At 41.5% G+C, this 24,938-nt stretch overlaps 1 protein-coding gene and 1 long non-coding RNA gene across 4 annotated transcripts in view; one reads left to right on the top strand and one right to left on the bottom strand.

The window, feature by feature from the left end:
- ZNRF2 (zinc and ring finger 2) overlaps nt 1-16,875 on the bottom strand; it is a 90,326-nt gene extending 73,451 nt beyond the window's left edge. The window contains exon 1 of one of the 2 annotated variants that reach the window (XM_030922093.1): nt 15,366-16,875. In XM_030922093.1, the coding sequence (XP_030777953.1) occupies nt 15,366-15,825 (460 nt within the window). In that variant the 5' untranslated portion in view covers nt 15,826-16,875. The remainder of the gene's footprint in view (nt 1-15,365) is intronic. The other variant, XM_030922092.1, reaches the window with a different exon arrangement.
- A 3,931-nt stretch (nt 16,876-20,806) lies between these two features.
- LOC115894558 overlaps nt 20,807-24,938 on the top strand; it is a 39,159-nt gene continuing 35,027 nt past the window's right edge. Inside the window, exons 1-2 of one of the 2 annotated variants that reach the window (XR_004054667.1) lie at nt 20,807-23,496; nt 24,782-24,851. This is a non-coding gene — a long non-coding RNA (uncharacterized LOC115894558). Of the gene's footprint in view, nt 23,497-23,836; nt 23,873-24,781; nt 24,852-24,938 lie in introns of those variants that run through there. The other variant, XR_004054668.1, reaches the window with a different exon arrangement.

The raw sequence follows: 24,938 nt of genomic DNA, 5'->3' as shown, positions 1-24,938 counted from the left end.
AATAACAGGAAAGTTATAGGAAATTATACTGCTGGTACAGAATAAATTAGTATGCATTTGTAAAGGAGAGTTTTCAATATTTATTAAAAATTGAAGTGTGCCTACCGCTCAAGCAGAAAATTCTACTTCTAGGTATCTGTTGTATAATAAAGAATTTGTCTGGTTCCTGGCACAGAACTTCAAAAACTCTTGAAATTTTCCAAGTGATGGGGTGTCTTTGTTATTCATGAAGTTCTTGGATCACACCTGACTTTAAATAGATAATTCAGAATGCGAGCTAGTCACCAGAAAGACCAACCATGTGATTAGAGGGCTGGGACTGTGAGTCAGCCCGATCTCTGGGGAGAGGTGAGCTAGAGATTGAGTTCCATCAATTGACTGGCCAATTTTCAGTCAATCATGCCTTCATAACGAAATCCAAATAAGTCTGGACACCTAGACTTGGAGGAGTTTCCTGGTTCGTGAACACACAGATATGCCAGGAGGGATCCACAGCCTGATTTCACAAGGAGAACAAAGGAAAGCTCTGCATTCAGGATCCTCCTGCACTTGGCACTGTGTCTCTCTTACTTGGCTGATCCTGATCTATATCCTTTATAATAAAACTAAATGACAAGAATCATAAGTATCATATTTTCCTAAGTTCTGTGAGTCGTACTAGTCAACTATCAAACTTAAGGCGTAATGGAATTCCCCAAATTTTAGTCTGGTGGGCAGAAATGCTGGTGCCCTGGAGACCTCTGAGGTGTGGCTGGCATTTAAAGTGCCACTTGAAGAAAGCAGCCTTCTTGGGATAGTGTCCTTCCCAAAAGCACCTGTGGCATCTGACACTAATTTCAGGTACTTCGTGCCAGAATTATACTGCAATATACTTGTTGGTATCAGAATAGTAATCATCCTAGAAAAAAAAATCATACACATGTACAAAAACGTATTCATAAAGATGTTTACAGTAACACTGGAAAAGTAGAAAATTATAAACATTCTAAACATTTACTAATAGAATGGTTAAGTAAACTATGGTGCATATGTACTATGGAACAGCAAGTACAGGACACTTAAAAAGAAGAGTTGTGCCGGGCATGGTGGCTTATGCCTGTAATCCCAGCACTTTGGGAGGCCAAGGCAGGAGGATCACGAAGTCAAGAGATCGATACCATCCTGCCCGACATGTGAAACCCTGTCTCTACTAAAAATACAAAAATTAGCCAGGCGTGGTATCGAGCGCCTGTTATCCCAGCTACTCAGGAGGCTGAGGCAGAAGAATTGTTTGAACCCAGGAGACAGAGGTTGCGGTGAGCTGAGATCGTGCCACTGCACTCCAGCCTGGCGACAGAGCAAGACTGCATCTCAAAAAAAAAAAAAAAAAAAAAAAAGATGTGTTGTATTTGTATGTTCTCCTATGAAAAACTCCTCTAAATACATATTATGGAGAAAAAGTAGGTTTTAGAGGAACACAGTATGACCACATTCTTGCCAATAACAGCCTCCATCACAAAAATCACATACAAAACGAAACTACTTTTTTCTATGTACTTAAAAGTATGTAAATGAGTTAAAACGGAAGTATACATATAAAAAAATAACAGTTACATCTGGGAAGACAACGGGATCAGCAAAGGAAGACTGGAAGTGACTGCCATTTTATCTTAATTATCTGATTTTTATAGGGGTTGATTCCTATTTCTTTTGCAATTAAAAAAAGAGAACTTCCAGTTAAAGAGGACTAGTTGAACATGTTCATACCAGAGGACTGAAAGTGACTTTCACTTTTATTGCATCATCTGAATTTCTTTTTTTTTGAGACATAGTTTCGCTCTTGTTGCCTAGGATGGAATGCAATGGCGCAATCTCAGCTCACTGTAACCTCTGCCTCCCGGGTTCAAGCAATTTTCCTGCCTCAGCCTCCCGAGTCACTGGGATTACAGGCACGCACCACTATGCCCGGGTAATTTTTGTAGAGATAGGGTTTCACCATGTTAGTCCGGCTGGTCTCGAACTCCTGACCTCAGGTGATCCACCGGCATCGGCCTCCCAAAGTTCTGGGATTACAGGCGTGAGCCACCACGCCCAGCTGCATCATCTAAATTTTTATAGGAGTGAATTCTTATTTCTTCTGCAATTAAAAAAAGAAAACCTCTAAGTAAAGATAACTAGTTGTACACATTCATTAGTTTCTGCTCAGTCCAAACATCCTACTAAAATGATAAAAATGTAATTTTTAAAGGGAATAAGCCTAGAAAAAATCAAGAAAATGAAATAAAAAGCAGTACCTTCAGACTCTGGAAAGAAAATTAATGAGTAATAATTTTCACTGCAGAACTAGGAAAGCAGAGAAGCAAACTGATTGACAGGAGGCAACAGAATTGGCAAGCACAAGATATCCCTGGAAGCAGGGGTGAAGGCAGGCCTCAAAGAGAAAGATTCATTGCCAGTCCCTGTAAGAAGCTGTGAGATCTCCCAGTTGTCCTCCCTGACTTGCAGCAGCTAAGCAACCCCAACCCTGGCACTACACTAAAAGTTTGTTATTTGGAGAGGGAAAAGTTTCTAGACTTGCAGACAACAGGAATAGCTGAAGGCAGAAGTCCTGTATTGATACTAAATATGGAGATTAAATGAAAGCATCATTTTGAGTATTAGGACTCTCAATCTTCTTCTCACTCTGCTCCTAGATCACTAGCATAAACGACTGCATCTTCCAGGCAAGAAAAGCGATTTCTGGAAAATATGACCAGCCCAAGAGAAAAGACAGTAAAACTCCCGAGAAAATGGCCCAGTTAGAGGACACTACATGCACAGAGAGCTTCCAATTTGCCTTTTAGTGATCTCCCACTTTAACAGTATCAGGAGTTAGCCAAAGATCACCAAACATTTAAGGAAAATATCTAACAAAAGAATGAAGCTAAACAAACAGAAAAAGCAAGCGGGAAGAAATTGAGTCATGAGGAAACGGAACAAAGCATACACATACATATACAAACCTGCACATACATAGATACCCAAACAGATGCACATGTAAATACATATCAGTAATATTCTTAGAAAAAGATACTGTACCCACAAAACAAAAATGGAATATATGAAAACACACTTTTTTAAAGACCTCAGAAATTTTAAAAACATTAAAAATTAAGTTAAAAATTAAAATTACAGAAACAAATAAAAATTGACAGAAGAGTTATAAGATCATATTTTTAAAAGTCCCTATCTGGGCATGGTGGCATGCACCTGTAGTCCCAACTACTCAAGAGGCTGAGGCAGGAGGATCCCTTGAGCCCAGGAGTTCAAGGCTGTTGTGAGCTAGGATCACACGACTACACTCCAACCAAGGTGACAGAGCCTCGAGACCTTGTATTTAAATAAATAAATAAATCCCCCAAAAGAAAAAAAGAACAAAAAGCAAAGACATAAAAAAAAGAAGAGAAAAAAGAAAAAGCAAAGGATTACTCTAGGTGTACAACATCTAAATCATGAAAGAAAAAAATGGCAAAAAAAAAAAAAAAATCACAGAAAGCAGCCAACTTGAAGAGCCTACCAAATATGTTGCACAATGAATGAAAACAGTTCCCTCCCAAGGCATGTAATAATGAAATTTTCATACAAAGGGTCAAAAACCATAATGACATCTATGTGCTCGACAGCAACACTAGAAGCCAGCAGGCAACAAAGCAACACATTTAAAATTCTAAGGGAAAATAACTTCAACCTAGAATTCTATGTCAAGTCAAAGTACTAATCAAAAATGAGGGCAGAAATAAAATATTTTCAGAAATGGAAGCCTCAAAACATGTTTACCTTACACGTATTCTTTCTCAGTAGGAACTACGGGATTATATCAACTGAAAACAACGGAGAATACCAACAAAGAAGACACATAAATTCAAGGAACCAGGAAACTGAACGTAAGAGAGAGGCAGGCAAATGCAATTTCCAAGATGATGATGAACAAAAAGCGATCTCATAGGATAATCAATTCAGAACACGGTAGGTCAGAGGGTCCCAGAAGAGACTTTAACAAGAAAATGACATTCAGGCAATACTCATTATATGAATAATCTGAGAGGTGATTTATACAAATGAGGGAGGGTTATAAAACTAAACAATGTTTTTAACTAACAATTTTTTAAAAGACAAAAGAGAAAACACAAAATTGTACAGGAAAAGAAAAGCAGCCAAGTATGAAAAGGACTCTGAATTATTAAAAGTTAATTAGATTCTGTACATTTCACAACTAAAATATAGAATAACTCACACTTAAAATACTACAAGTGGTTGATCTAACTTCTGAGTCTCATCTTTGGATAACAGCTAAAGAAATTATCTACTCTACCACCGACTTCTTATGACATAGACTCAAAACTCTTATGAAGTAACTATCCTAACACATAAATTACTATATAAAAGTGACTGTATTAGTTTTATTTCTTAATTTTATTTGGTTTTAAAGAAAGTAACAGCAATCCTCCAAAAACCTCTGTGCACGGTAAAGTGGTAGGAAGAGTGGACAAAAGGAGTTATTAAGGAACTGAGAATTCAAGGTGACCAGATACACTGTTTGTGAAGAAGTGCTATGATAGACAGGAAATCTGGAGAATTACAAATCAAGACTTCAGGACTCTCAGACTGAAGGGTGCTGAAGCACCAGCAAAGCAGCGAATTGCTTTAGTAAATGCCATGTCATCCAGGTTGCCTGAGATGCAGTAAAATCATGTAACTAAAAAAAAATCTAAGTTTTTCAAGCCTTTGCCCTGAAGTAGCAGCACGCACTTAATGAAAACACTGACCTACCTTATCAACCATCCTTCCAACCATCTTCAACCACCCACAAAACACACTCACATTGATAACACTTCGTAACACCTTCAAATGGTTATAAAAGAGCTATAAGCACAGTATAATTTTACTTCTAAAGCTATTTTATAACTGCCTCCATTTATATAATCTACATTATACCTATTTGGTTCAAAAATTAATTTATCTATATTTACATTATACAAATAAAAACAAAGCCTACCACTTCTTTCTACAGCAATACATTTTTATACATAATTTAAACACAGCAATAATTCTGATAATAATCTTATCTTAAAACATAATAAGGTAGTTATCAAATACATTTTGGGAAACATTCAATATTTACAAAGTTTTTACCATGTGTTTAGCACGGTAAATGTGCTGAAAAACTCAATTTAAATGTTCAGAGGAGAATTCTGTAAATACAAGGAAGACACATATTATAAAAATAATGAAAACTGGACTGTTTCTGCAGTCTGAGCAGTTGGCAAGTGAAAGGAATATGGTATCAGAGTAAAGCACATGGTCTTTTGAGGAGGGTGAGACTGGAAGTGGGGCATAAATCTTGGATGTTTTAACTTTTTCATTCATTGAAGAGGTTCGTTCAATAGAAGCATAAAGGTATGAAGTATGTGGACTACTTTAACCCTCACAATACCACAAAAGCAGGTTTTTGCTTTGTTTTGAGACAGAGTCTCGTTCCGTCACACAGGCTAGAGTGCAGTGGTGTAATCCTGGCTCACCGCAACCTCAGCCTCCTGGGTTCAAGCGATCCTCCTGGGTTCAAGCGATCCTCCTGCTTCAGCCTCTGGAGTAGCTGGGACTAACAGGCACACACCACCACACCTGGCTAATTTTTGTATTTTTGGTAGAACCGGGGTTTCCCCATGTTGCCCAGGCTGGCCTGGAACTCCTGAGCTCAAGCAATCGCCCCCTCGGCCTCCTAGAGTACTGGGGTTACAGGTGCAACCTGGCCTGTACAGGTGCAACCTTGTACAGGTGCAACCTGGCCACTGCACCTGGCCTGATTCTAGAGATGAGAAAACAGAGGTACAGAGGAACTAAGAAATTTGCTTAAGGTCAGCCCAAGAAACATGACTTGAAGATTTAAACTCTTCCCCACAATAAGAGAATACAGCCTGGACATAAAGTGCATCCCATCTCTGCTTTTGTAATTTATGGACAGACACAGAACTCAAACTGAGTTAATCTCAGTCCTTTCTGCTGGAGGTAGAGAAAGGTACTCCCTTCAGGCCTGAAAGATAGCATGTAGTTAAAAGTACAGAGTCTCAAGGCCCCAGCTTAAAGAAGGCCCATACCGCCTGGGGGCAGTGGCTGACACCTGTAATCCCAGACACACACACACACACACACACACACACACACACACACACACACACACACACTTTCTCTCTCTCTCTCTCTCTCTCTCTCTCTCTCATCCTCCCCCACACCCCCCTCTCTAAATTTCAGCCCCAGAGGCCTTGGTTCCTGCATTTGTTCCTTCAATTCTCTAAGTTACCCTAGGATTCTTTTCAGTAACTTGAAACAATATATAGTTTTTCCACCTAATGTTATTTTGAGTTATGCTTCTATCCTTTACAACTGAAAGACTTAAGATTCTCTGACCATGGTGCAATACTTTTTTCTATTTTTTGAGCAGGAGTCTTGCTCTGTCACCCAGGCTGGAGTACAGTGGCACGATCTCGGCTCACTGCAACCTCCACCTCCAGGGTTCAAGCAATTCTCCTGCCTCAGCATCTCCTAGTAAGCTGGGATTACTGGCACCTGCCACCATGCCTGGCTGATTTTTGTATTTTTAGTAGAGATAGGCTTTCACCATGTTGGCCAGGCTCGTCTCGAACTCCTGACCTCAGATGATCCACCCACCTTGGCCTCCCAAAGTGCTGGGATTACAGGTGTGAGCCACCATGCCCAGTCACAGTACAATATTTCTAAATTAACACTAGAAGTAACGAAAGGGTAGTAGTAAGGACAACCACAATAAAGCCACACTTCAAAATAACTTCCAAGTAAAAGAAAATTTCAAAATGCAGTTAACATGATTATTCCTTGATAGAACTGACTTTTCAAAGAAAAAGAAAATGTGTACTCAATGATTATGAAAGTGTTAAGTATCCAAAGCTATGGGAAGTGACTATATGTAACAAGAAGTAAACACAGTCTTAAACACTTTTATCATTAAAAATATTAAATAAAAAATAAAAGAACTAAGAAGCTAGGAGAAAGAACAAAATTAACTTTACAAAATGAGAAAGAACAGAATAGAGGTTAACAGTAGGAAAAAATTAAAAACCAACAAAAATAGCAAAATTTATTGTCCAAACTGAGCACTGGCTCTCTGAAACATATTACACATAATAAATAACCCATTATGTATATCTGGCTTCTTTGTTCTTTTTTTTCCTCAGTTCACATATAAATAGGTAAATTAAAGAACTATTACAGACTAATCACAATCAAGCAAAAATTAGGATATTCCACATGGTCAGAACTTATGAAACTGAAATGACTGAATATACCTATAATTTTCTGACACACTAAATATTTTCATTGCAAAAAAAAAAGGGCTCTAAAATGAAATAATGACTCTGATAGGTGATATTACTCAAAATGTATCTACCAATCTGTGCTTATAAATATCAAAAACCACACAAGTTTTTATGGGTTAAAAAATTTTACATAGTCCTAAAGATTATACCTTGCTAGAAGCTGTTTCCATTTCTAATGAGCAAACTGGCAATAAAGATCAAATGCCTTGAACAAAAGCATATCTTTGTTTCTGGCAATCCCATGTCGCTGATAAATTTTTAAGAACTGGCCAGGCACTCACGCCTGTAATCCTAGCACTTTGGGAGGCTGAGGTGGGCGAGTCACTCAAGGCCAAGCGTTTGAGACTAGCATGGCCAACATGGTAAAACCCAGTCTCTACTAAAAATACAAAAATTAGTCAGGCATGGTGTGCACACCTGTAATCCCAACTACTTGGGAGGCTGGGGCCCAAGAATCACTTGAACCTGGGAGGCAGAGGTTGCAGTCAGCCAAGATCGTACTACTGCACTCTAGCCTGGGCGACAGAGCGAGACTCCATCCAAAGGAAAAAAAAAAAAAAACTGTAAAAATTTGCTTACCAGGATGTTCACGGCAACAGTATTTTATTATAACTGTACCAAACTGCAAACAAGCTAAATGCTCAACCATGAGGAACAACTAAATAAATCCTTGACTCTTCATTTTCTCTCATACCTCCACATCTAATCCAGGTGGCTCTATCTTCAAAACACTGGATATCCAGAATCTGGCCACTGCTTAGCACCTCCAGCACTGCCACCCTACTCCAAGCCACTGTTATCTTTCATCTGGATTTCTGCCTCCTTGCTGACTCTTGCCACCTCACACAATAGCCAGAGTAATCCTTTAAAACCCAAGTCAGATTATGTCAATCCTCTGCACAAAATACTCCAGTGTCTCCCCATCCCTCTTTCAAACAAAAGCCAGAAACCACAGGTCAGTGGTTACAAGGCAGTTTATGATTCTGTCCCAATCTCATGGCACCCCACTATGCTGTGATCTTCTACAGCCCTCTGCACTCCAGCTGTAGTAAATCTACATATCAGGTACACTCATGCCTCAGGGCCTTTACAGTTACTGTTCCCTGTGCCTGAAAATGTTTTTCCCCCAGAGATCCTCCAGGCTTGCTCCTTCACTTTCTGCTTGAATTGTCACCTTGTCAGTGAGGTCATCCTTAAAACCCTATTTAAAATAGCAACTATACACAGGGCTCCATCCCAGAATCTCTATCAGCCTTTGCACTCCATTTTTTTCCATTACACTGAATGCCCTAACACACTATGTATTTTACTTGTTTGTTTACTATCTCTCCCAAATAGAATAATAAGGCCCCTAAAAGCAGGGATTTTTATCTTATTTCTTCACTGCTGTATCTCCAGAATAGTGTCCAGAAGAGCGGGTCCTCGTTAAATATTTGAGTGATTTTTGGAATACTGGGTAATAATTTAAAATGCTGTTATAAAAAATTTTAATGGGATGTTAGAAACTGGTGGAAATAGAAAGAGCACGTTATCAAAGAATATGTAACCCATGGATCAAGAAGAAATCATATGGGAAATTAAAATACATTTTTCACTGAATGTTAACAAAAACACTTCAAAATCAGTGGGATTCAGGTAAAGCAATTCTTAAGAGGAAAAATTGTAGCTTTAAAACTTTGTATTAGAACATCAGAAAGGTTAAAATCAAAACAATATAAAAACGAATGTTCCTAATTTTGTGTCTAAAACAAATACATATATAAAAGACATTAACACTTTTTTCTGGTTATTTCTGGTGGTAAGATTACAAGTGATTTGCGATTTTTATACATGCTTTTCTGTATGTTAATTTTTCTTTAGTGAACAGGTATTATTTTTATAATTAAAAAAAAAAAAGGTTTTAAAAAACTTCCTTTCCCTGTGGTTGAATTCTAATTGCTGGCCTCTTCCTCTGCCTGTCTCTTAAAATACTTGCTTCTCTGGATTCCATCCTTGTCCTTCGTCAATTTATATTCATTCCTTAGGAATCTTACCCACTTTCTGGGTTCATTTATAACCTGCAAATTGATTTCTCAATTTTTTGTAATATCCTGAATTAGAGACTCATGTTTCCAACCACTTAAAGGATACTTTTATCCAGATGGAAATCCTATAGCCACTCAAATTTAACAGGCCTAAAAGGAACTCATTATCATTTCCTAAAACTTGTTCTTTTCATCTTTAATACTGGTTAAAGACATCACTATGTACCATGGTTCTCAATTCTATCTGTTCTACCTTAGAAATCTCAATCAAATCTAACTTTTCTTCTCCCTCACCAATGCCATGTTTTCAACATAGGCATCTTCTATCAGTTATATTCTAAAAGAATCCTAACTTATCCTCCTGCAATCACAGTCTCCTCCTTAAGAACTGAATCCTGATCAGGGTTGCTGCATTCAGCCTGAAGTCTGCACCACTAGAGAAGGTCGCCAGCCATGTAAACTACAATTGTTAATTGTGCCCAATGGCCTAATCATGATACTCCCCCTGCTTTCAAACTTCATAAGATAAAACAAACCTATAGCACTACAAAATCCTTCAGCTGGCTCCACTTTCTATTTTTCTAGCTTCAGGTTCTCATCATTCCTCTATGCACCCTACAATCCAGACATATTTAACTTTTCAGTATGCCCTATCAAAACCCACGCTTCTGTGGATTTCTCTTTAGTCTATAATGCCCTCTCTCCATAAAACTTCTAAATCCTTCAAACTACAGTTCAAATGTATTTTGAACTGTATTCAATGTATTCAAAAAACCTTCCTCTGGGAAGCATTTTTTGACTAGCCTAGACAAAGATACTTCACTAAGCATTTTGCTAACAGTTCTATTATATAATTTGTTGCACTGTATAATAATCACATACACCCATCTCTCAAATTCAGTGGAGAGTTGAGCAGTGCATAAAGAAGCTCCATATGTGAACCCTCAGTAACTACAATGCGCAGCCCCTAAAAGGGGCTTGATTCATGTTTATTAATGCTATACTTACCATATGCATTAGGACAACTTTTTAAAAGTAAATAAAAAATGAGTTTCACAAAAAAGTTACATGTTCAACTGTCAATCCAAGTCTATAATCCATGTGGCAGACAGAACTGATGTGACTATTCTTGATTCCTACACTTCCTGGTGTTTAAACCTTTGTATAATTCCCTCCCCTTGCACGTGAACTGGACCTATGGCTTGCTTCTAATCAATAAAATACAGCAAAGGCAATGGGTTGTATGTGATTACATGTACATGATTATGTAAGAACACAGCACCAGTTCACCTTTGCTAGACTCTCTTCCTTTGCTGACTTTGAAGAAGCAAGCTGCTCTGAACCTAACAGACACAAAGAAATAAATTCAGCCAATAACCCAAGGAAGTCTGGGGGTAGATCTTTTCCCAGTTGAGTCTCTAGATAACAACCCAGCCCTGGCCAACACCTTGACTGCAGTCTTACAGAGGACACAGCTAAGTTGTGCCCAGCCTCTTGACCCATAGAAATTGCAGGGTAGTAAATGTGTTGCTTAGAACCACTAAATTTGTAGTCATTTGTTAATAAGCAGCTTAGAAAACGAATAAAATCAGAACCTAAGGCATTTCTGAACCCCTTTTTCACAAAAAGGCCTATGTTTTGTCCAATTTCTAAACAAGTAAATGTCATGTACATGCAAAATTAAAACACAGACTAACATTTCAAATAAACAATAGTTCTTAAGAATATTTACATAAGGTAAAACTTAGGAAGTAATTTGCTATATAAAGCAGTTCCCACACTCTCTTTTAACATATTTGCCATATACCCAATTTTACATAATACTTAGTAGAAGTAATAAGTGTAACAAGGCAATTCTCCTTACAAACCCAAACAATAATAAAGAGTTTAAAAGTTGGTATCTAATTAACGATATTTGGTAATCAGAAGAACTTACTTACTAGTCATCAGGCAAAGCAATCAAACTGGAGGACAGCAAGGGACTTGCTGGAGATGTGCCTGAGGGAGTAAGACACTATCTTACAACAACAGGGCTCTTACTCCCTCAGGCACTGCACCAGCCAGCAAAGCATCAAAATACCAGGTTCTTAGGTCATGCTGCTCTCAGATCAGGTGATGCCCTGTGCAACTCACCAATCCTCCCCACCTTGCAGTCAAGAATAGTTCCAAAAAATTCCCAAAGCAGAAACTTCCATGACACAGGCCACGCTTACACACAGCAAAGCATATAATACGAAGGCACGAAATTACAAGTGAGAAACAATAACCACCAAAATTCTTGTTACTTCAGGAGTGGCAGGGGTTGTGGTTAGAAGGCTCATTTTTCTTAGAAAGGCAAACATTCCTCTTCTGCCACTCCCCGTAAAAGCCTTCAATGGCACAAAATAGAGTAGGAAATAAATTAATTACAATATCCCAAATTCAAACATTTTGGCACTTGATATTGGTAAGAAGTGATAACTGAGACCAATTCAATAATGGTTAATTGATGAAGACAACCTAACACCATAAAACTTCACATCTGCCTTACAAATTAAGAGAAATCTTCCTAGAAATACAGGTCTTCTTCAACATATTCAGTTTTAAGAGATCACCCGCACTCCTTCAATATAAGAAAACATGTTTCACAAGTAACAAGGCACCTGAATGACAATCAGACTACTGAACTACTCAAGAGCAAGCCACACCCAAAAAGCTCAAGAAAATCAGGAGGCCAAAAGCAACCCCGCACCACTGGTTGTCTGACATTAAGTCATTTTACATTTTCACTTCCAGACTCAAGGAGACATTATAGAAGTCCACACGATTTCTCTGGAAATAATCTCCATTTATTGGTATATTTCTATAACCCAATTCATCTACCCCATCCTTGCCGCATCAATAAAGGCTATTTTACTACTCATATTATGCTCTTATGCACAAAGCTACTTGACAGTGGAAAAAAAGTAGACATAAATTAAAGCCAGACAAACCCCTCTAAGATACTATCAAGATTTTTAAATATTAGGAAATACCCTTAAGACCTGTTTTAAAACAAAGGTGATGAACAATACTAGCAGTAGTCAAGAAAGCGTCTGTTCACTTTAACACTCCCCAGTCTGAAAAAAATAACAAAGACAAGATTTACTTCACCTAAAAACTCCCATATAATCATATTCTGATGTCCAGCAACTCAATTCTAGGAAATTTCTACAAACTGAAATATCTGGATTAGACATTTTTCTTCCAGTCTCTAGAGAGAATAAGAGCGTATATAGCCAAAATAGATGTCCAAAAGACAGCAAAACATAAAACCAACACAGAAAACTTCCTCGTTCAATGTGGCAATTCATTGTGAGGGGACTACTAACAATTCCACTTGCTAGACTCTTTAAGTGTTAAAAATAAAAGGGGGGGGACTGTTTTTCATTTTCTATAAATTACATGACAGCTCACAAGAGAAAAATTTTGAATCTTATTGGTACCATATTTTCTTATTAGGAGACGTGAATAATATAAACAACAATTAAAACAACAGTTTTACAAAAAACAATATGAACTTTCCATTAATTCTGAAATAATCCTTTTATCAATTTTCAGATGGAGTTACTTGTATATAACCATTTATACAATTTGTAACTGAATAAACACAATAATGCTATAATAGATACTAAAAAAATTAAGTAAATGTGAAGTATAAAGTCTAATTTTTTTAATTATGATTCTTCATCTAGCTCCCTAAATCTCAAGATGAGGAGAAACATGCTTCTATTATTTTCCTAATAACCCGTCCACTAAAATATAGGTAAAAATCTCAGTAAAGCACACCACTAAGATGGGTTTTTACATAAGTGTATTCCATCTCCCTGTCTCAACAAAAATTTCAGGATGTGGCACTTTCATCTGATCCTGTCATATAAGAATAGGTAGTTTCTCCGATCCCTTTCCAGCAATTCTCAACTGAGGTTCCTCATCTGAATCACCAAACACAGGAAATAATTTCAGTGACTGTTTTCTCAACTGTTTCAAGAATGATACATAACTAAAACCGTCCTAAATGCACTGGAGCTAAAAGGTAGAATGCATTGCACACTACAGCACAATTCTCTGCACAAAGCCGGTTGAGAAAGGCTGCTAAAAGTTCCTCAGAAACTGTCACTGTACTACTAGGTCCCAGTCACCCAACCCCAACAGCACTAAAAGAACTATAGTGAGTGCACAAACCTAGAACTTAGATAAGAAAAAAGATAAATGCTTTATCTCCAACTTCAAGCAACTAGGTATTTTGATTTACTCATTTACTAGGAAGCATGGAGCTCAACTGTTTGTCCCTTGCTCCGAATGGAATGCATTTACTTAACAAAATAAATCCACAGAAATATAACGTTTCTCAAAGGGAATTATCAACTCTTAGAAAATGAATTTTTAAAAATCAGCATATTAAATATTAACTATTAACTTGACAAGGCTTTTCCTATTCACCCTTCTTTAGCAAACTTATTCACCTTTTTATAACTGCTAAATGCAAATTTTCACTTTAAAAATATAAATATTAAAAACCAGTTTGCCCTTCAATCTCACACTAATCACCAATTCTCAGAAACTGCCTTTTATATTCTTCAATGTGGACTACAGCAACTTCAACTGGTAGGTTAGTTGTGATCAAATCACTTTAAGGACACCAGGAGAGTTCCTTTACTCAAAAGCAAATGACTTTTAAAAATGGCCCAATTTTAAGAGGGATGAATATTTTTAAGAAGCAAAAATTACTTTAAAACAAGGTAGCTAATTAAAAGTCAAGCGTCATTCCATATTGAATGTGCAAAGCGTTACTAAAAGATGGGAAAAATTAAACATGACATTCTTATTTTTAATTTATGCTGGCGTGTATGCTGATAGTACAGAACATTAGAACAGATAAATTACCACGTATTCCACTTTACTAAGTCTCCAAAGTTCCTACGTTTACAAATACATGAGTAAAAGAGGCACAAAAATGTAGGGGATGCTGTTTTCGCTGTTTATCTGCGCTCAGCTGCGAATTCTTCTAATATCGGATGCACAATGCGATGAAATGGGAATGCTTATCTTCTATACTTCTATTTATTTTCATAAATCGGGGAGGGGATGTGGTCTTGATTCACTTACTATTAGCGTTTTGCAATAAAGTGGATCAGCATAAAACAGAACTGAAGAAGTAGAATTCACTTTTCCCAGGACAACGCACCCTTCCTCCTGTTTCTATAGTAAAGCACATCATTTTGCTATTAAAAATGTCCATTTTCCACAACTGACTTTTCCTTAACTCTAGTCAACACTGCTCTTCAAAAGAACTTAGCCAATTACTGTACCTTGTAGGCTGATTTGCAAAATTTTTACTTCCTTAGGAAACTTTTCCATTTTTTAAATGCTTTCCAAATTAAGCAAGACTCAAATTAAATGTGATCTTAAGTAGCGGTTTAGTGAGGTTTAAAAACAAACTTTTCATTAACGCATTCATACAATTAAAGTGACATAGTAAGTGGGACTACTGACACAGATTTAAGGATTACAGCTTTATATTAAAAGTCGGTCCAAAGATGGTAACTCAGCGTTCATTCGAGACCCTCTGACTTTTGGCCTTTAAAAACTGTTCCCCACTGAGTCCCCAGATAGAACTACATTTAGCAACGGGTCTCCTCCTGACTTCCTGGTACTAAAAGCCACAACCACAAGGGCTGTTTCGTCGGTTTGCTGTAAAACATTTGCTCCAGTCATCTCTCTGGAAAACAGACTTTCTCTATTGGGGAGCCGCTGAGGTGAGGGTGCTCACGATGTTTAAAAACAAAACCACGCGTCTACACGGTAGCGGCACCGCAGGAGTTAAGTGCCAGGGGTTTCTTCCCAGGATGAAGACCAGCGCCGAGAAAAGGAGAAGGGTAAAAATAGTCGGCGGCCACGACCCACGTGCAGCCGAGGGCGGACTGAGTGCGGGCGCGCGGAGAGGGGTCCCTACCTCCAAACATGTGCGGCGAGAGGTGAGCTGGTAAGGAGCCGATCACCAGGCGCGGCCCGCCGGGGCTCCCGTCCACCGGCCGGTCCCGGCCGCCGCCGCTGTCTTCAGGGCTGCTGTGCACCGAGTCCTGCGAGCCGTAAGGGCCGCTGCTGCTGTTTGGGATGCTGAAGGAGGACTGCGCCGCGCGGGCCCCCGACGCCACGCTCCCCACGGCCCCGCCGAGGGAGCGGCTGCGCGGGGCTGCTGGGGCCGCCGCGGCCGCCGCGGCGCCGCCTGAGGCGCTGGGCTGGTGAGCGCTGGGCACCTGAGTCGGGAACCTCCCGGCGGCGGCGGCCCGAGCGCCCCCGCCGCCGCCCGCGGTCCCATTGGCCCCTCCACTGCTACTGGAAGGTAGATCCGAGCCCGAGTAGGCGCGCGTGCGGCCGTTAGCGGCGGCCGGGCCGCTCTGCTTGGCGCCCATGTCCGCCCTGCCCCTGGCCGGGCCCGCGCGCTGCACCCCGAGAGCCGGGAGGGCGGGAGCGAGCGCAGGAGCTAGAGGGCAGGGCCGAGGCGCCGCGGCCGGCCCAGAGGGACCCCCGCACGTCCAGGGCCGCCGCCCGGCGCCCCGAGGGGCAGTCGGCGCCCTGCGCGCTCTTCTCGGGGCGGTGGGCGAGGCCGGCGGCCTGACGCGGGCGCAGGAGACGAAGAGACGCGGAGAGGAAGAGGTCCCGGCTGCTGGCACCCCTCGCTGGCTCCAGCAGGAACGGGCGGCTCAGGTGGCCGTGCGGCTGCCGCTGGTTTCGGTTCTGGTGCGCCACGACGGGCTGCTGCCGCTCTCTGCCGCCGCGCTCGGAGCCCCGGGCCTCGGCACCGCCTCCTCTCGGGCGGCCGCCGCTACCGCCGCCATCCTGCGGCTCCCACGGCGGCTGGCGGCTGAGTGGGAGGCGCCGGGCCAGACTCCGCCAGGGCCACCTTCCCTCCTCCCCCAGCCACCCAGCTGTTATTAACGGAGAAAGAGGAAAAACGGGTGGCGCGCGAAGAGAGGACGAAGAATGGGAGGGAGGGGTGGCGCGCGCTTCCCGGCAACCGTCGCCTCGCTCCCCCTGCGAAGGAGGGGCCGGGCTGGCGGGAGGATCTGGGCCGCGAAGGTGGGGGTGTCCGGAGGGGAGGAGGTTCCCCGGCCCTCGCGCCGGAAGACCGCGGAGCGGCGCGGCGGCAGGGTGCGCCCAGCCCGTGTGTTTGGGTCGCGCGCGGTGACCCCGCCCCCGCCCCCTCGCGCCGCCGGGCCAATTGGCTCCCGCTGGCCTTGCCCCGCCTCCCCTGGCCGCGACCTGCCCGGCTCTGCTCCGCCTCGCCAAGGTACTGCGGTGTGGTAGGTGCTGCCACCCGTGGCCTCGGTGATGGACAGGTCTCTGGCCCCGCCCTGCCAGCCAGGGCGAGCCCGAGTCTTCCTCGCGGGGCCTAAGCCGATAGGAGGGACGGACACAGGGCGCCAACCAGAAGGCCGCCCCTCCTCCCGCAGGTGGCCCGCCGACGCTGGAGGAGCCTGTGTCAGCTGCAGCTTTTCCTGGCAGGGGGCGTGAATGGCTGTGTCCTGTGCCCAGAGCCATTTGGTTTTGGTGGGTGTTGGTGTTACACACTGATTTAAAAAAAACAATCTCAGAAGCCAGCTTGATCTGAATTAGACTCACTCATGAAACACCAACCTGGGAGGAAGCGCAGAGTTGGAAGAACTTGGGATAGTCCAACTTGACCCTCTGTGGTAGGGCAAAAACCGTCGTGCCAGGAACGCTGCACCTGACTCACAAAACCTAGGATCTAGGCCCAACACCAAACTAAATTATGTGTAGTGAGCAAATTATTTTACTTTTTTGGACTTCAGGTTTGTTTTTGTTTTTGTTTTTGAGACCGAGTCTTGCTCAGTCACCCAGGCTGGAGTGCAGTGGTGCGATCTCGGCTCACTGCAACCTCCTCCTCCCGGGTTCGAGCGATTCTCCTGCCTCCTCCTCCAGAATAGCTGGGATTACAGGCACGTGCCACCACACCTGGCTAATTTTGTATTTTTAGTAGAGACAGGGTTTCACCATGTTGGCCAGACTGGTCTCGAACTCCTGTCCTCAAGTGATCCACCTGCCTCGGTCTCCCAAAGTGCTGGGATTACAGGCGTGAGCTACCACACCTGGCCGACTTTTTGTGTTAAATCCTAGGGCACCTGCATCTTTAAGATCCTGTAACTTCTCTAAAATGGAATGTAATAAAATTCTCTTCAGTGCATTCCTCGGTGTTGGTGTGGTCTCTTCAGGGCAGAGCAGGGTCTGGATACCCAGGGAACAGCCTGCTCTGAGACTCCTATTTTGAAAATGTCTAGTCACTACTTGAAAATAATAGCAAGTGGTGTTTTATGAAACTACAGAAATAAATACTTTGTCATTTTTTCACTATTTGCAATAAGTCGTTTATGTAATGATTTTCATCACTCTTAGGGGATGGGAATCAAGTTTTTAAACAAATGGAGAAGAATATATGTATACATACAAAGACATGCATCGTGTATCTATGTACACAAACACACATATTTAATGGAAAAACAAAGGTACTCAGTGCTTTATACGCAATATGTTAAGATATGGTCATTATTTTGGTTAAGTGCCCTCTGCAGATGTTTCCTGCCACCTCCTTCCCCATCCTAGCATCACAGACTGACTTCAGTGTTCCCACTCAGTGCTGTACAATAACTCCTTCATAGCTCTGATCATGTTATTGTTATTACACATCTTGCTTGTCACTAAATAATTGGCTCCATGACAAACTTCATGTCTGTACCTCCAGTGTTTAACATAGTGTCTGGTCTTGCAATGTTACAAAAAATGTTTGGTGAATGAATGAATGAATGAGTGAGTGAATACATATATCTTCACCAGTTGTACTAAAACGATTATTTCTTGAATGTCACTCATTAACTTACGTTCTTATTCTCCTTGACATTTCCCTTGTGGTGGATGCCCCTTCCGCCTCCTCTCTGGTGGGCCTTTTTGTTTCTTTCCCCACGAGGATTCTGGAGATAAAATGCTGGGCTTCTATGTTCTTTCCTTGGCCCTCTTTCCTCTCTCCTCACCCTTCTCATCTCTCTCCAGTCACCAGCATGAAGCTTTCGATGTATGTTATTGTCAACCAAACAGTTCTGCCTTCATTGAAAATGTGTCGCTTATGTATTTATTTATTTATTTTGAGATGGAGTCTTGCTCTGTCGCCAGGCTGGAGTGCAGTGGTGGGATCTGGGCTAACTGCAACCTCCGCCTCCCAGGTTCAAGCGATTCTCCTGCCTCAGCCTCTGGAGTAGCTGGGATACAGGCACGTGCCATCATGCCCAGCTCATTTTTTTGTATTTTTAGTAGGCTTCACCATGTTGGCCAGGATGGTCTTGAACTCCAGAACTTGTGATCTACCCACCTCGGCTTCCCAAAGTGCTGGGATTACAGGCGTGAGCCACCACGCCCAGCCGTCACTTCTTTATTATACCTACCAGTTCTTCAAAATTTAAAAGTGCTGCTTCATCCAAATGAGTACACACAGGTATACACATATGTAGAACTGCAACAGGTTTTTGAGATAATACCCATGCTACCTGAAATGCACTCTGCTTTCTATTTGACTTCACTTTTGTAAAATGCTGGTCACCGCTTATTGGATTGATTTTATAACCCCCTAATGGGTTGTAATCTGCACTTGGATAAACAGTAGTCTAAATCAGTGCTTTGCAAACTTTAGCACACACAAGAATTACAGGAAAACCTTGTTAAAACAGGCTGTTGAGCCCCACCCTCAATGATTCTCCTTCCATAGCTCAGGGTTGGGCCTGGAGAATTTGCATCCTAACAAACTGCGCAGTGATGTTGCTGCCATCAGACTTCAGACTCTTGTTTGGAGAAGCACTGGTCTAAATGGCGCTTTCCTCTACAATCAGAACTGTTGTTTTAATGCCTTCATGACCTTATTAAGAGACGAGAGCCCAGCTCTTTAAAATGTTTCAAATTTGAAGGTTTCAAAATACACTATATTCCTCCTGATGCCGTTCAATGATATGTTGACCAAAGGCTTTGGGGGTGCAAAATTAGATATTGTTAAAGCACTTCACACTGACAAAATTATTGGCCACAAACCCACACTAGAACAGGTAAGCTACTTCTGGGCTTTCAATAAAAATGCCTGACCCAATCAGTTTGTTGTTGTCTAGTTTGAAGTTTAGTTGGGGCGAGCCTCTTCCCTTTGTATTCCCTTACTCTCCTTTGCGTTCCTCTTTCCTCTCTTGGTTTCTCTTTTAAAACTCTCCTGGATCAGACCTTTGATGTGTGGGCCAGCAAATTTGCATAGTGACACCCATTAGTCCTCTCAGTCAGGGACCACAGCCTCTGTACAGGGCTGTCCTGCAGCCAGCACTAGCCCTACATATTTTGCTAAGGTTTTGCCATCCCACTTTTCCCCTTGTTATAGGATTTAAGAGATGGTTGTGGCTTTGGTTTTTTGTTTTTTGTTTTCAAGTAAGTGTTCATACACTACCTCATCTCTACCAAAATAGGACTATATGTATAATTACCTATTTTTAAATAGGCCTATTTTCCTATTATTTTACTTTTTAAAGAAACAAATGGACCATCTAAATATTAAAATGAATCTTAATACATCCTACATATGTGTTAATACATCCTACATACACTGTCCAAGATCTTAGTGGTGATTAGAAACTTACATCTTAAATTCAAAAGCTTAGTTTGTAGTATTTAGGAATCACATTGTTGGGTAATTGTTCAGAAAACATCAAAAGTTTATGTAATGTCTTTAACAAAATTTTGTCATCCCTCCCCTGTACTTGCATTGGTTTTTTAATGAGAAGCAAAAGACAAGAGCCAATCATGACAGGATTAAAAGTACATGCCATGAAGTGGTTGAGCTCAAGCTGGGGTTAGGCCCTGGCTTTGTCTAACACTGGCTGTGGGATTTAGGGCAAGCCACTTAACCTGGCTAAACCTGTTTCTTCTGTAAAACACGGATGATCATATAGTAATACCAGTCTCACTGAGTGGTTATGATTCTCAAAAGATTCAGTCTCTATTTGAGAGTACTTTGAAATGTGTTAATAGAGAACAAATTTTAATCTCAATGTTATTATTCCTAGCAGATTGTAATAATTTCCATATTATCTCCAGTAGGTTGTGACATTTTACAGTTCAATATATACTAACACTCACTGGAATTGATTTTATCATTTTGTGAAATTTTTATACATTATTGATGCATAAGGATGTATTGGTAATAATTAGCAGTAGTTTACTAATAAGTATTTACATCACTGCTATAATGATGATAGCGCATATGTCATGATGACAAATCTATATCTTTCCACCATGGGATGGATGGATGTGTGTGGGGGGGGGGGGTGTATACATACTCATAGATAACTAGATAGATGAAATTTGAAAGGAAATTATCATTAAGGTGTCAGAGACTACCTATTTGAAATCTCCAATATTTAAACCCTTAAACATTTTTTTTCTTTTGATTCCACAGGGCAGTTAACACTTTGGCTAAAGAGTCTTTGGGTCCTAAATAGGCTTAAATGTGTCACAAAAGCATTTCGTGTTGATTAATCGATGACCGAAGCCCTATGGCTATGTTTAACATAGATTCCGGAATCATTTTGCTTTCTAAAAACAGCTTGAGATACAATGTCAGCACCTGCTAATAAAAATAACTTAATTTTTGCTTACCAAAATGGTATGTAGTATTATTAAGAGCTTAAATATTTATATCGTGTTCTATTCTCAATTAATTCACTTGGGCTTTCAAACATTTTTTTTTATCTTTAAGAGCCCTTATTTAAAACCTCTTAATACCAACCAACCACAACCCATGATGCTTTTACTCCATTATAAAGGAAACTCTCAGATTCCATACATAGTGTTTTGAAAGGAATCCAAGATCTTTACTGGGGACATACTGTTAAAAAGACATAAAATTTAGTGGGAAAAGTGTATCATGGGGTCGGTACCGAGGGGATTTTCCCAGCCTACAGAAGTGAAGACTAGCTTGGAGAAAAAATAGCTCTCTGCTACATAATGCATGTGGTCCCTCCTCCAATGCAGATGCACCCTCCAAACTGCCTCCTGTCACTTCCTTAAATCATGAATACTGTATGTGAATAATTGTTGCACATGTATGATTAAAATGTATTATGAGACATTTTCTCTTACCACTTCCTCCCTCAAAGGTAGCCAAAAGCCCCCATAAAGGCAAGCCCTACATTTTAGGACTAGATTGTTTAAGCCTCCCAAGTACAGGAACTCTATTTCTGCTTTATTTTTAACTCCCCACAGTGCCTGCTTCTAGAGAGCCTGAAGACAATCTATATGCAAGAGACTTTGAGTAACAGCTATGGCTCGCTAAGGGCAGGCAGCAGTGATTAATGCATGTCCGGAATTACTACTGACTTAACAGACTGTCTTCACCACCTTAAGTTTGTGTGTGAAGTTGGCTGTCCTTCCCACTGTTCAGCCAGGGCAAGTTTGTGCCTTAGGGGGCCAATTCCCTTTGAGTTGCTATTGAATGATCTATGCCCCCAAGTTAGGCCAGGTTGGAAAGGGTAAGGTCATAGTTGGGGGACTGCCTTTCCTCTACCATGAGAAGATAGAGCAACAAGAGCTCCTGGTCAATTTACCCCACCCTCTGTTTCCCAGAAGCTAGCTGGGCTCTGGCTGAACTCTAGGGATACAAGTCTAAACGGGGTAGGTTTTGGAACATAGCCCTGAGCTGGGTCATTCCTAGTGCAGGGAAACATCAGAATACCTTAGGACCCACACTGGAGATATTTTCATTCTTTAAATAAAGTGGCTGAGCATCTGGGCGTGTAAAGTTAAATCAAACACCATATAGCTTCAAAAACCTTATAGCTTCTAGTCAAGGGACTTAGATAGAAATGAAGAGATGATCAGAGTACCATGCGGTAAAGGCATACTGGAGCTGACTGAAGGGATGGGGACTGGTGAAGGACAAAGATGTAGTTCGAGAAGGGACGCTGGGCTGAGTCTTGAGAGACTTCTGGCTTCAGCACCCATAGGCATTCCAGGCTGAGGGAGCATGAAGCAAGAGAGAGCTTTGAGTAGCTGAAGAACTTCAAGCAGTTAATTATAGCTGGAATGAAGAGTAACAGGTGAGAGGGTGAGAGAATAGGCTGGAAAGCTGCATGTAACCGGCCTGGTGTACTGAGCTAAGAAGTTGAAATTCATCCAGAAAGGGAGCTGAATTCAGCTTTACATAGGCAGGACAAAACCAGCCTTGTAGTTATGGCAAGGCATGGGGTTAGGTTCTCTTGGCTTTGGGCCTCCAGCTGTATGTTGAATTTGCACAGGGGTATGCACTAGGTTACCCTAGTCTGGTCCCTCAGTGCACTGGATTTCACTTTGTTCAGTGCTTCTTGGTGTGGGAATCATGTCTCCAGCTCTCTCTGTATGTGTTCACCCTGTGCCTGCTCAGTGCTGTTCTGGGAATGGACACCCTGAGCATAGGGGTCAACAAAGGAGTGGAGTTAGTGCTCAGTTCAGTTGGAAGGTGACCAAATACGAATGCTGGGTGTGGCAAATTAATTTTCATTGTTATCACTCCATAAGCGAAGGAAATGTAGCCCTTGTTATTTTCCAACATAGTCTCCAATAGAAACAGTTGTTTGTGACACTGAATTAGTCTGTTAAAAAATTCATCACCTGAAAAATTGCATCATGTATTACTTTAAAAGTAATGACTGTAGTAGGCAGAAAAGTGCCGACTCCGCCCACCCAGAAATGTCCATGTCCTCATCCCTCGAACCTCACGGAGCAAGAGAGACATTGCAGTTGTCAATAAACTCAGGATCTTGAGATAGGGAGCTAGTCCTGGGTGGTCTGTGTGGTCCCAGGGTGCTTACAAGGTTCCTTAAAAGTAAAAGAGGGAGGCAGGGTCAGAGTGGTTCAAAGAAACCCTCAAGGTTATTGTTGGTTTTGAAGCCTGAAGAGGGCCACCAGCCAAGGGATGCAGGTGGCCTCTAGAAGCTGGAAAAGACAAGGAGAGGGATTCTCCCCAAGACTCCAAGAAGAACACAGCCCTCCTGACACCTCGATTTTAGGTGAGTCCACTTGAGTCCCATTTCAGATGTCTGACCTCTAGAACAGTAAGATAAATTTGTGTTGTTTTAAGTCACTGAATTTATGGTAATTTGTTACATCAGCAATGGGAAAATTAATACAAAGACTATTCTTCAAGGTTTCAGAAGGCAGCTGATTGCAAACTACTTCAGAAAAAAACCTGATAAATATGGCCACTAAATCCCTATATGGCTAATCACATATACTTTTCTCTTTTTTTTTTTTTTTTTTTTTGAGACAGAGTCTTGCTGTCACCTAGGCTGGAGTTCAGTGGCCCGATCTTGGCTCACTGCAACCTTCGCCTCCCAGGTTTACGAAATTCTCCTGCCTCAGCCTCCCAAGTAGCTGGGATTACAGGTGTGTGCCACCATGCCCAGCTAATTTTTGTGTTTTTAATACAGACAGGGTTTTGCCATGTGGGCCAGACTGGTCTCAAACTCCTGACCTCTGGTGATCCACCCGCCTCAGCCTCCTGTAGTGCTGGGATTACAGGTCTGAGCCACCACATCTGGCCCTAATATACTTCTTCTTGACTTCCTGTCCCTATTCCTGAGCCCTGGTAGTGTAAGGAGCCACACTTTCTTGAAGCTAGGCCTGCAGGTATCTGGCCATGCTGCTGTTAAAAGACCCTACATGGAACTTTCCATTGCTGGCCTTGGAACATCCTTGTAAGCAGGCTTCCAAATGTAAGCATTGAGATTAGAAGGGCACAGCATTAAAAAGAACAACCTTTGGTTCAAAGTTTCTGTTTGTGTTTTCTAGAACTCTTAAAAGTCAATATATGTAGGTGGACAAAATATTTGGTGAAATTACAGTTCTGAAAATAGCCTTATGTTTGCCAGAACTTGAGGAAGGCCCCCAAGTGATGTCTAGTCCACCTCCTGCAAAGGCAAGAAGATGGAGGTTGGGAAAGTCCACACTGACATCTAGTGATACAAAACTGCACTGCCAAAGGCTCCAACCACAGCTATTTGCAGCAGTGGGCTCCTCAATTCTGATGCACCTACTCTACTGCCCCCCAAGAGGACTGAAGACTCAGTGCACACCAACCAATTTGGCCCTGGTGGGGGCCAAAGCAGTTCAGGCTTCTTTATTTTCACTTACAAACTTAGTTTGGTCATCTAAGAGTTTTGCCTTTTAGTTTTTGAAATGATCATTTCAGCACATTTTAAAGCTATAGAATTTACTTCTGAAAGCTTCTTTGTGCTTCCAGTGGCCAGACCCTTTAATGCCAAATAAATTTTTTTATTTTCTATGTGTTCTCAGAACAAATGCTTGGGCCGAAATGTCCTGAACAAGGAATGATCTGCAGCAGGGGATGGACCCAGTACAGCAGGTACTTGTCCTTTTTTTGCCCTGAGAACATTGTCTGCATTTCATTTTCAGCAACTCAGAAGTCTAAGGTACAGAAGAAATGACAAAG

Source organism: Rhinopithecus roxellana, chromosome 18 (genome assembly GCF_007565055.1).
Source record: "Rhinopithecus roxellana isolate Shanxi Qingling chromosome 18, ASM756505v1, whole genome shotgun sequence".
NCBI classification, from domain to species: Eukaryota; Metazoa; Chordata; class Mammalia; order Primates; family Cercopithecidae; genus Rhinopithecus; species Rhinopithecus roxellana.
Note: the sequence above shows the minus strand (reverse complement) of the source record. Positions and strands in the feature narration are given on the sequence as shown.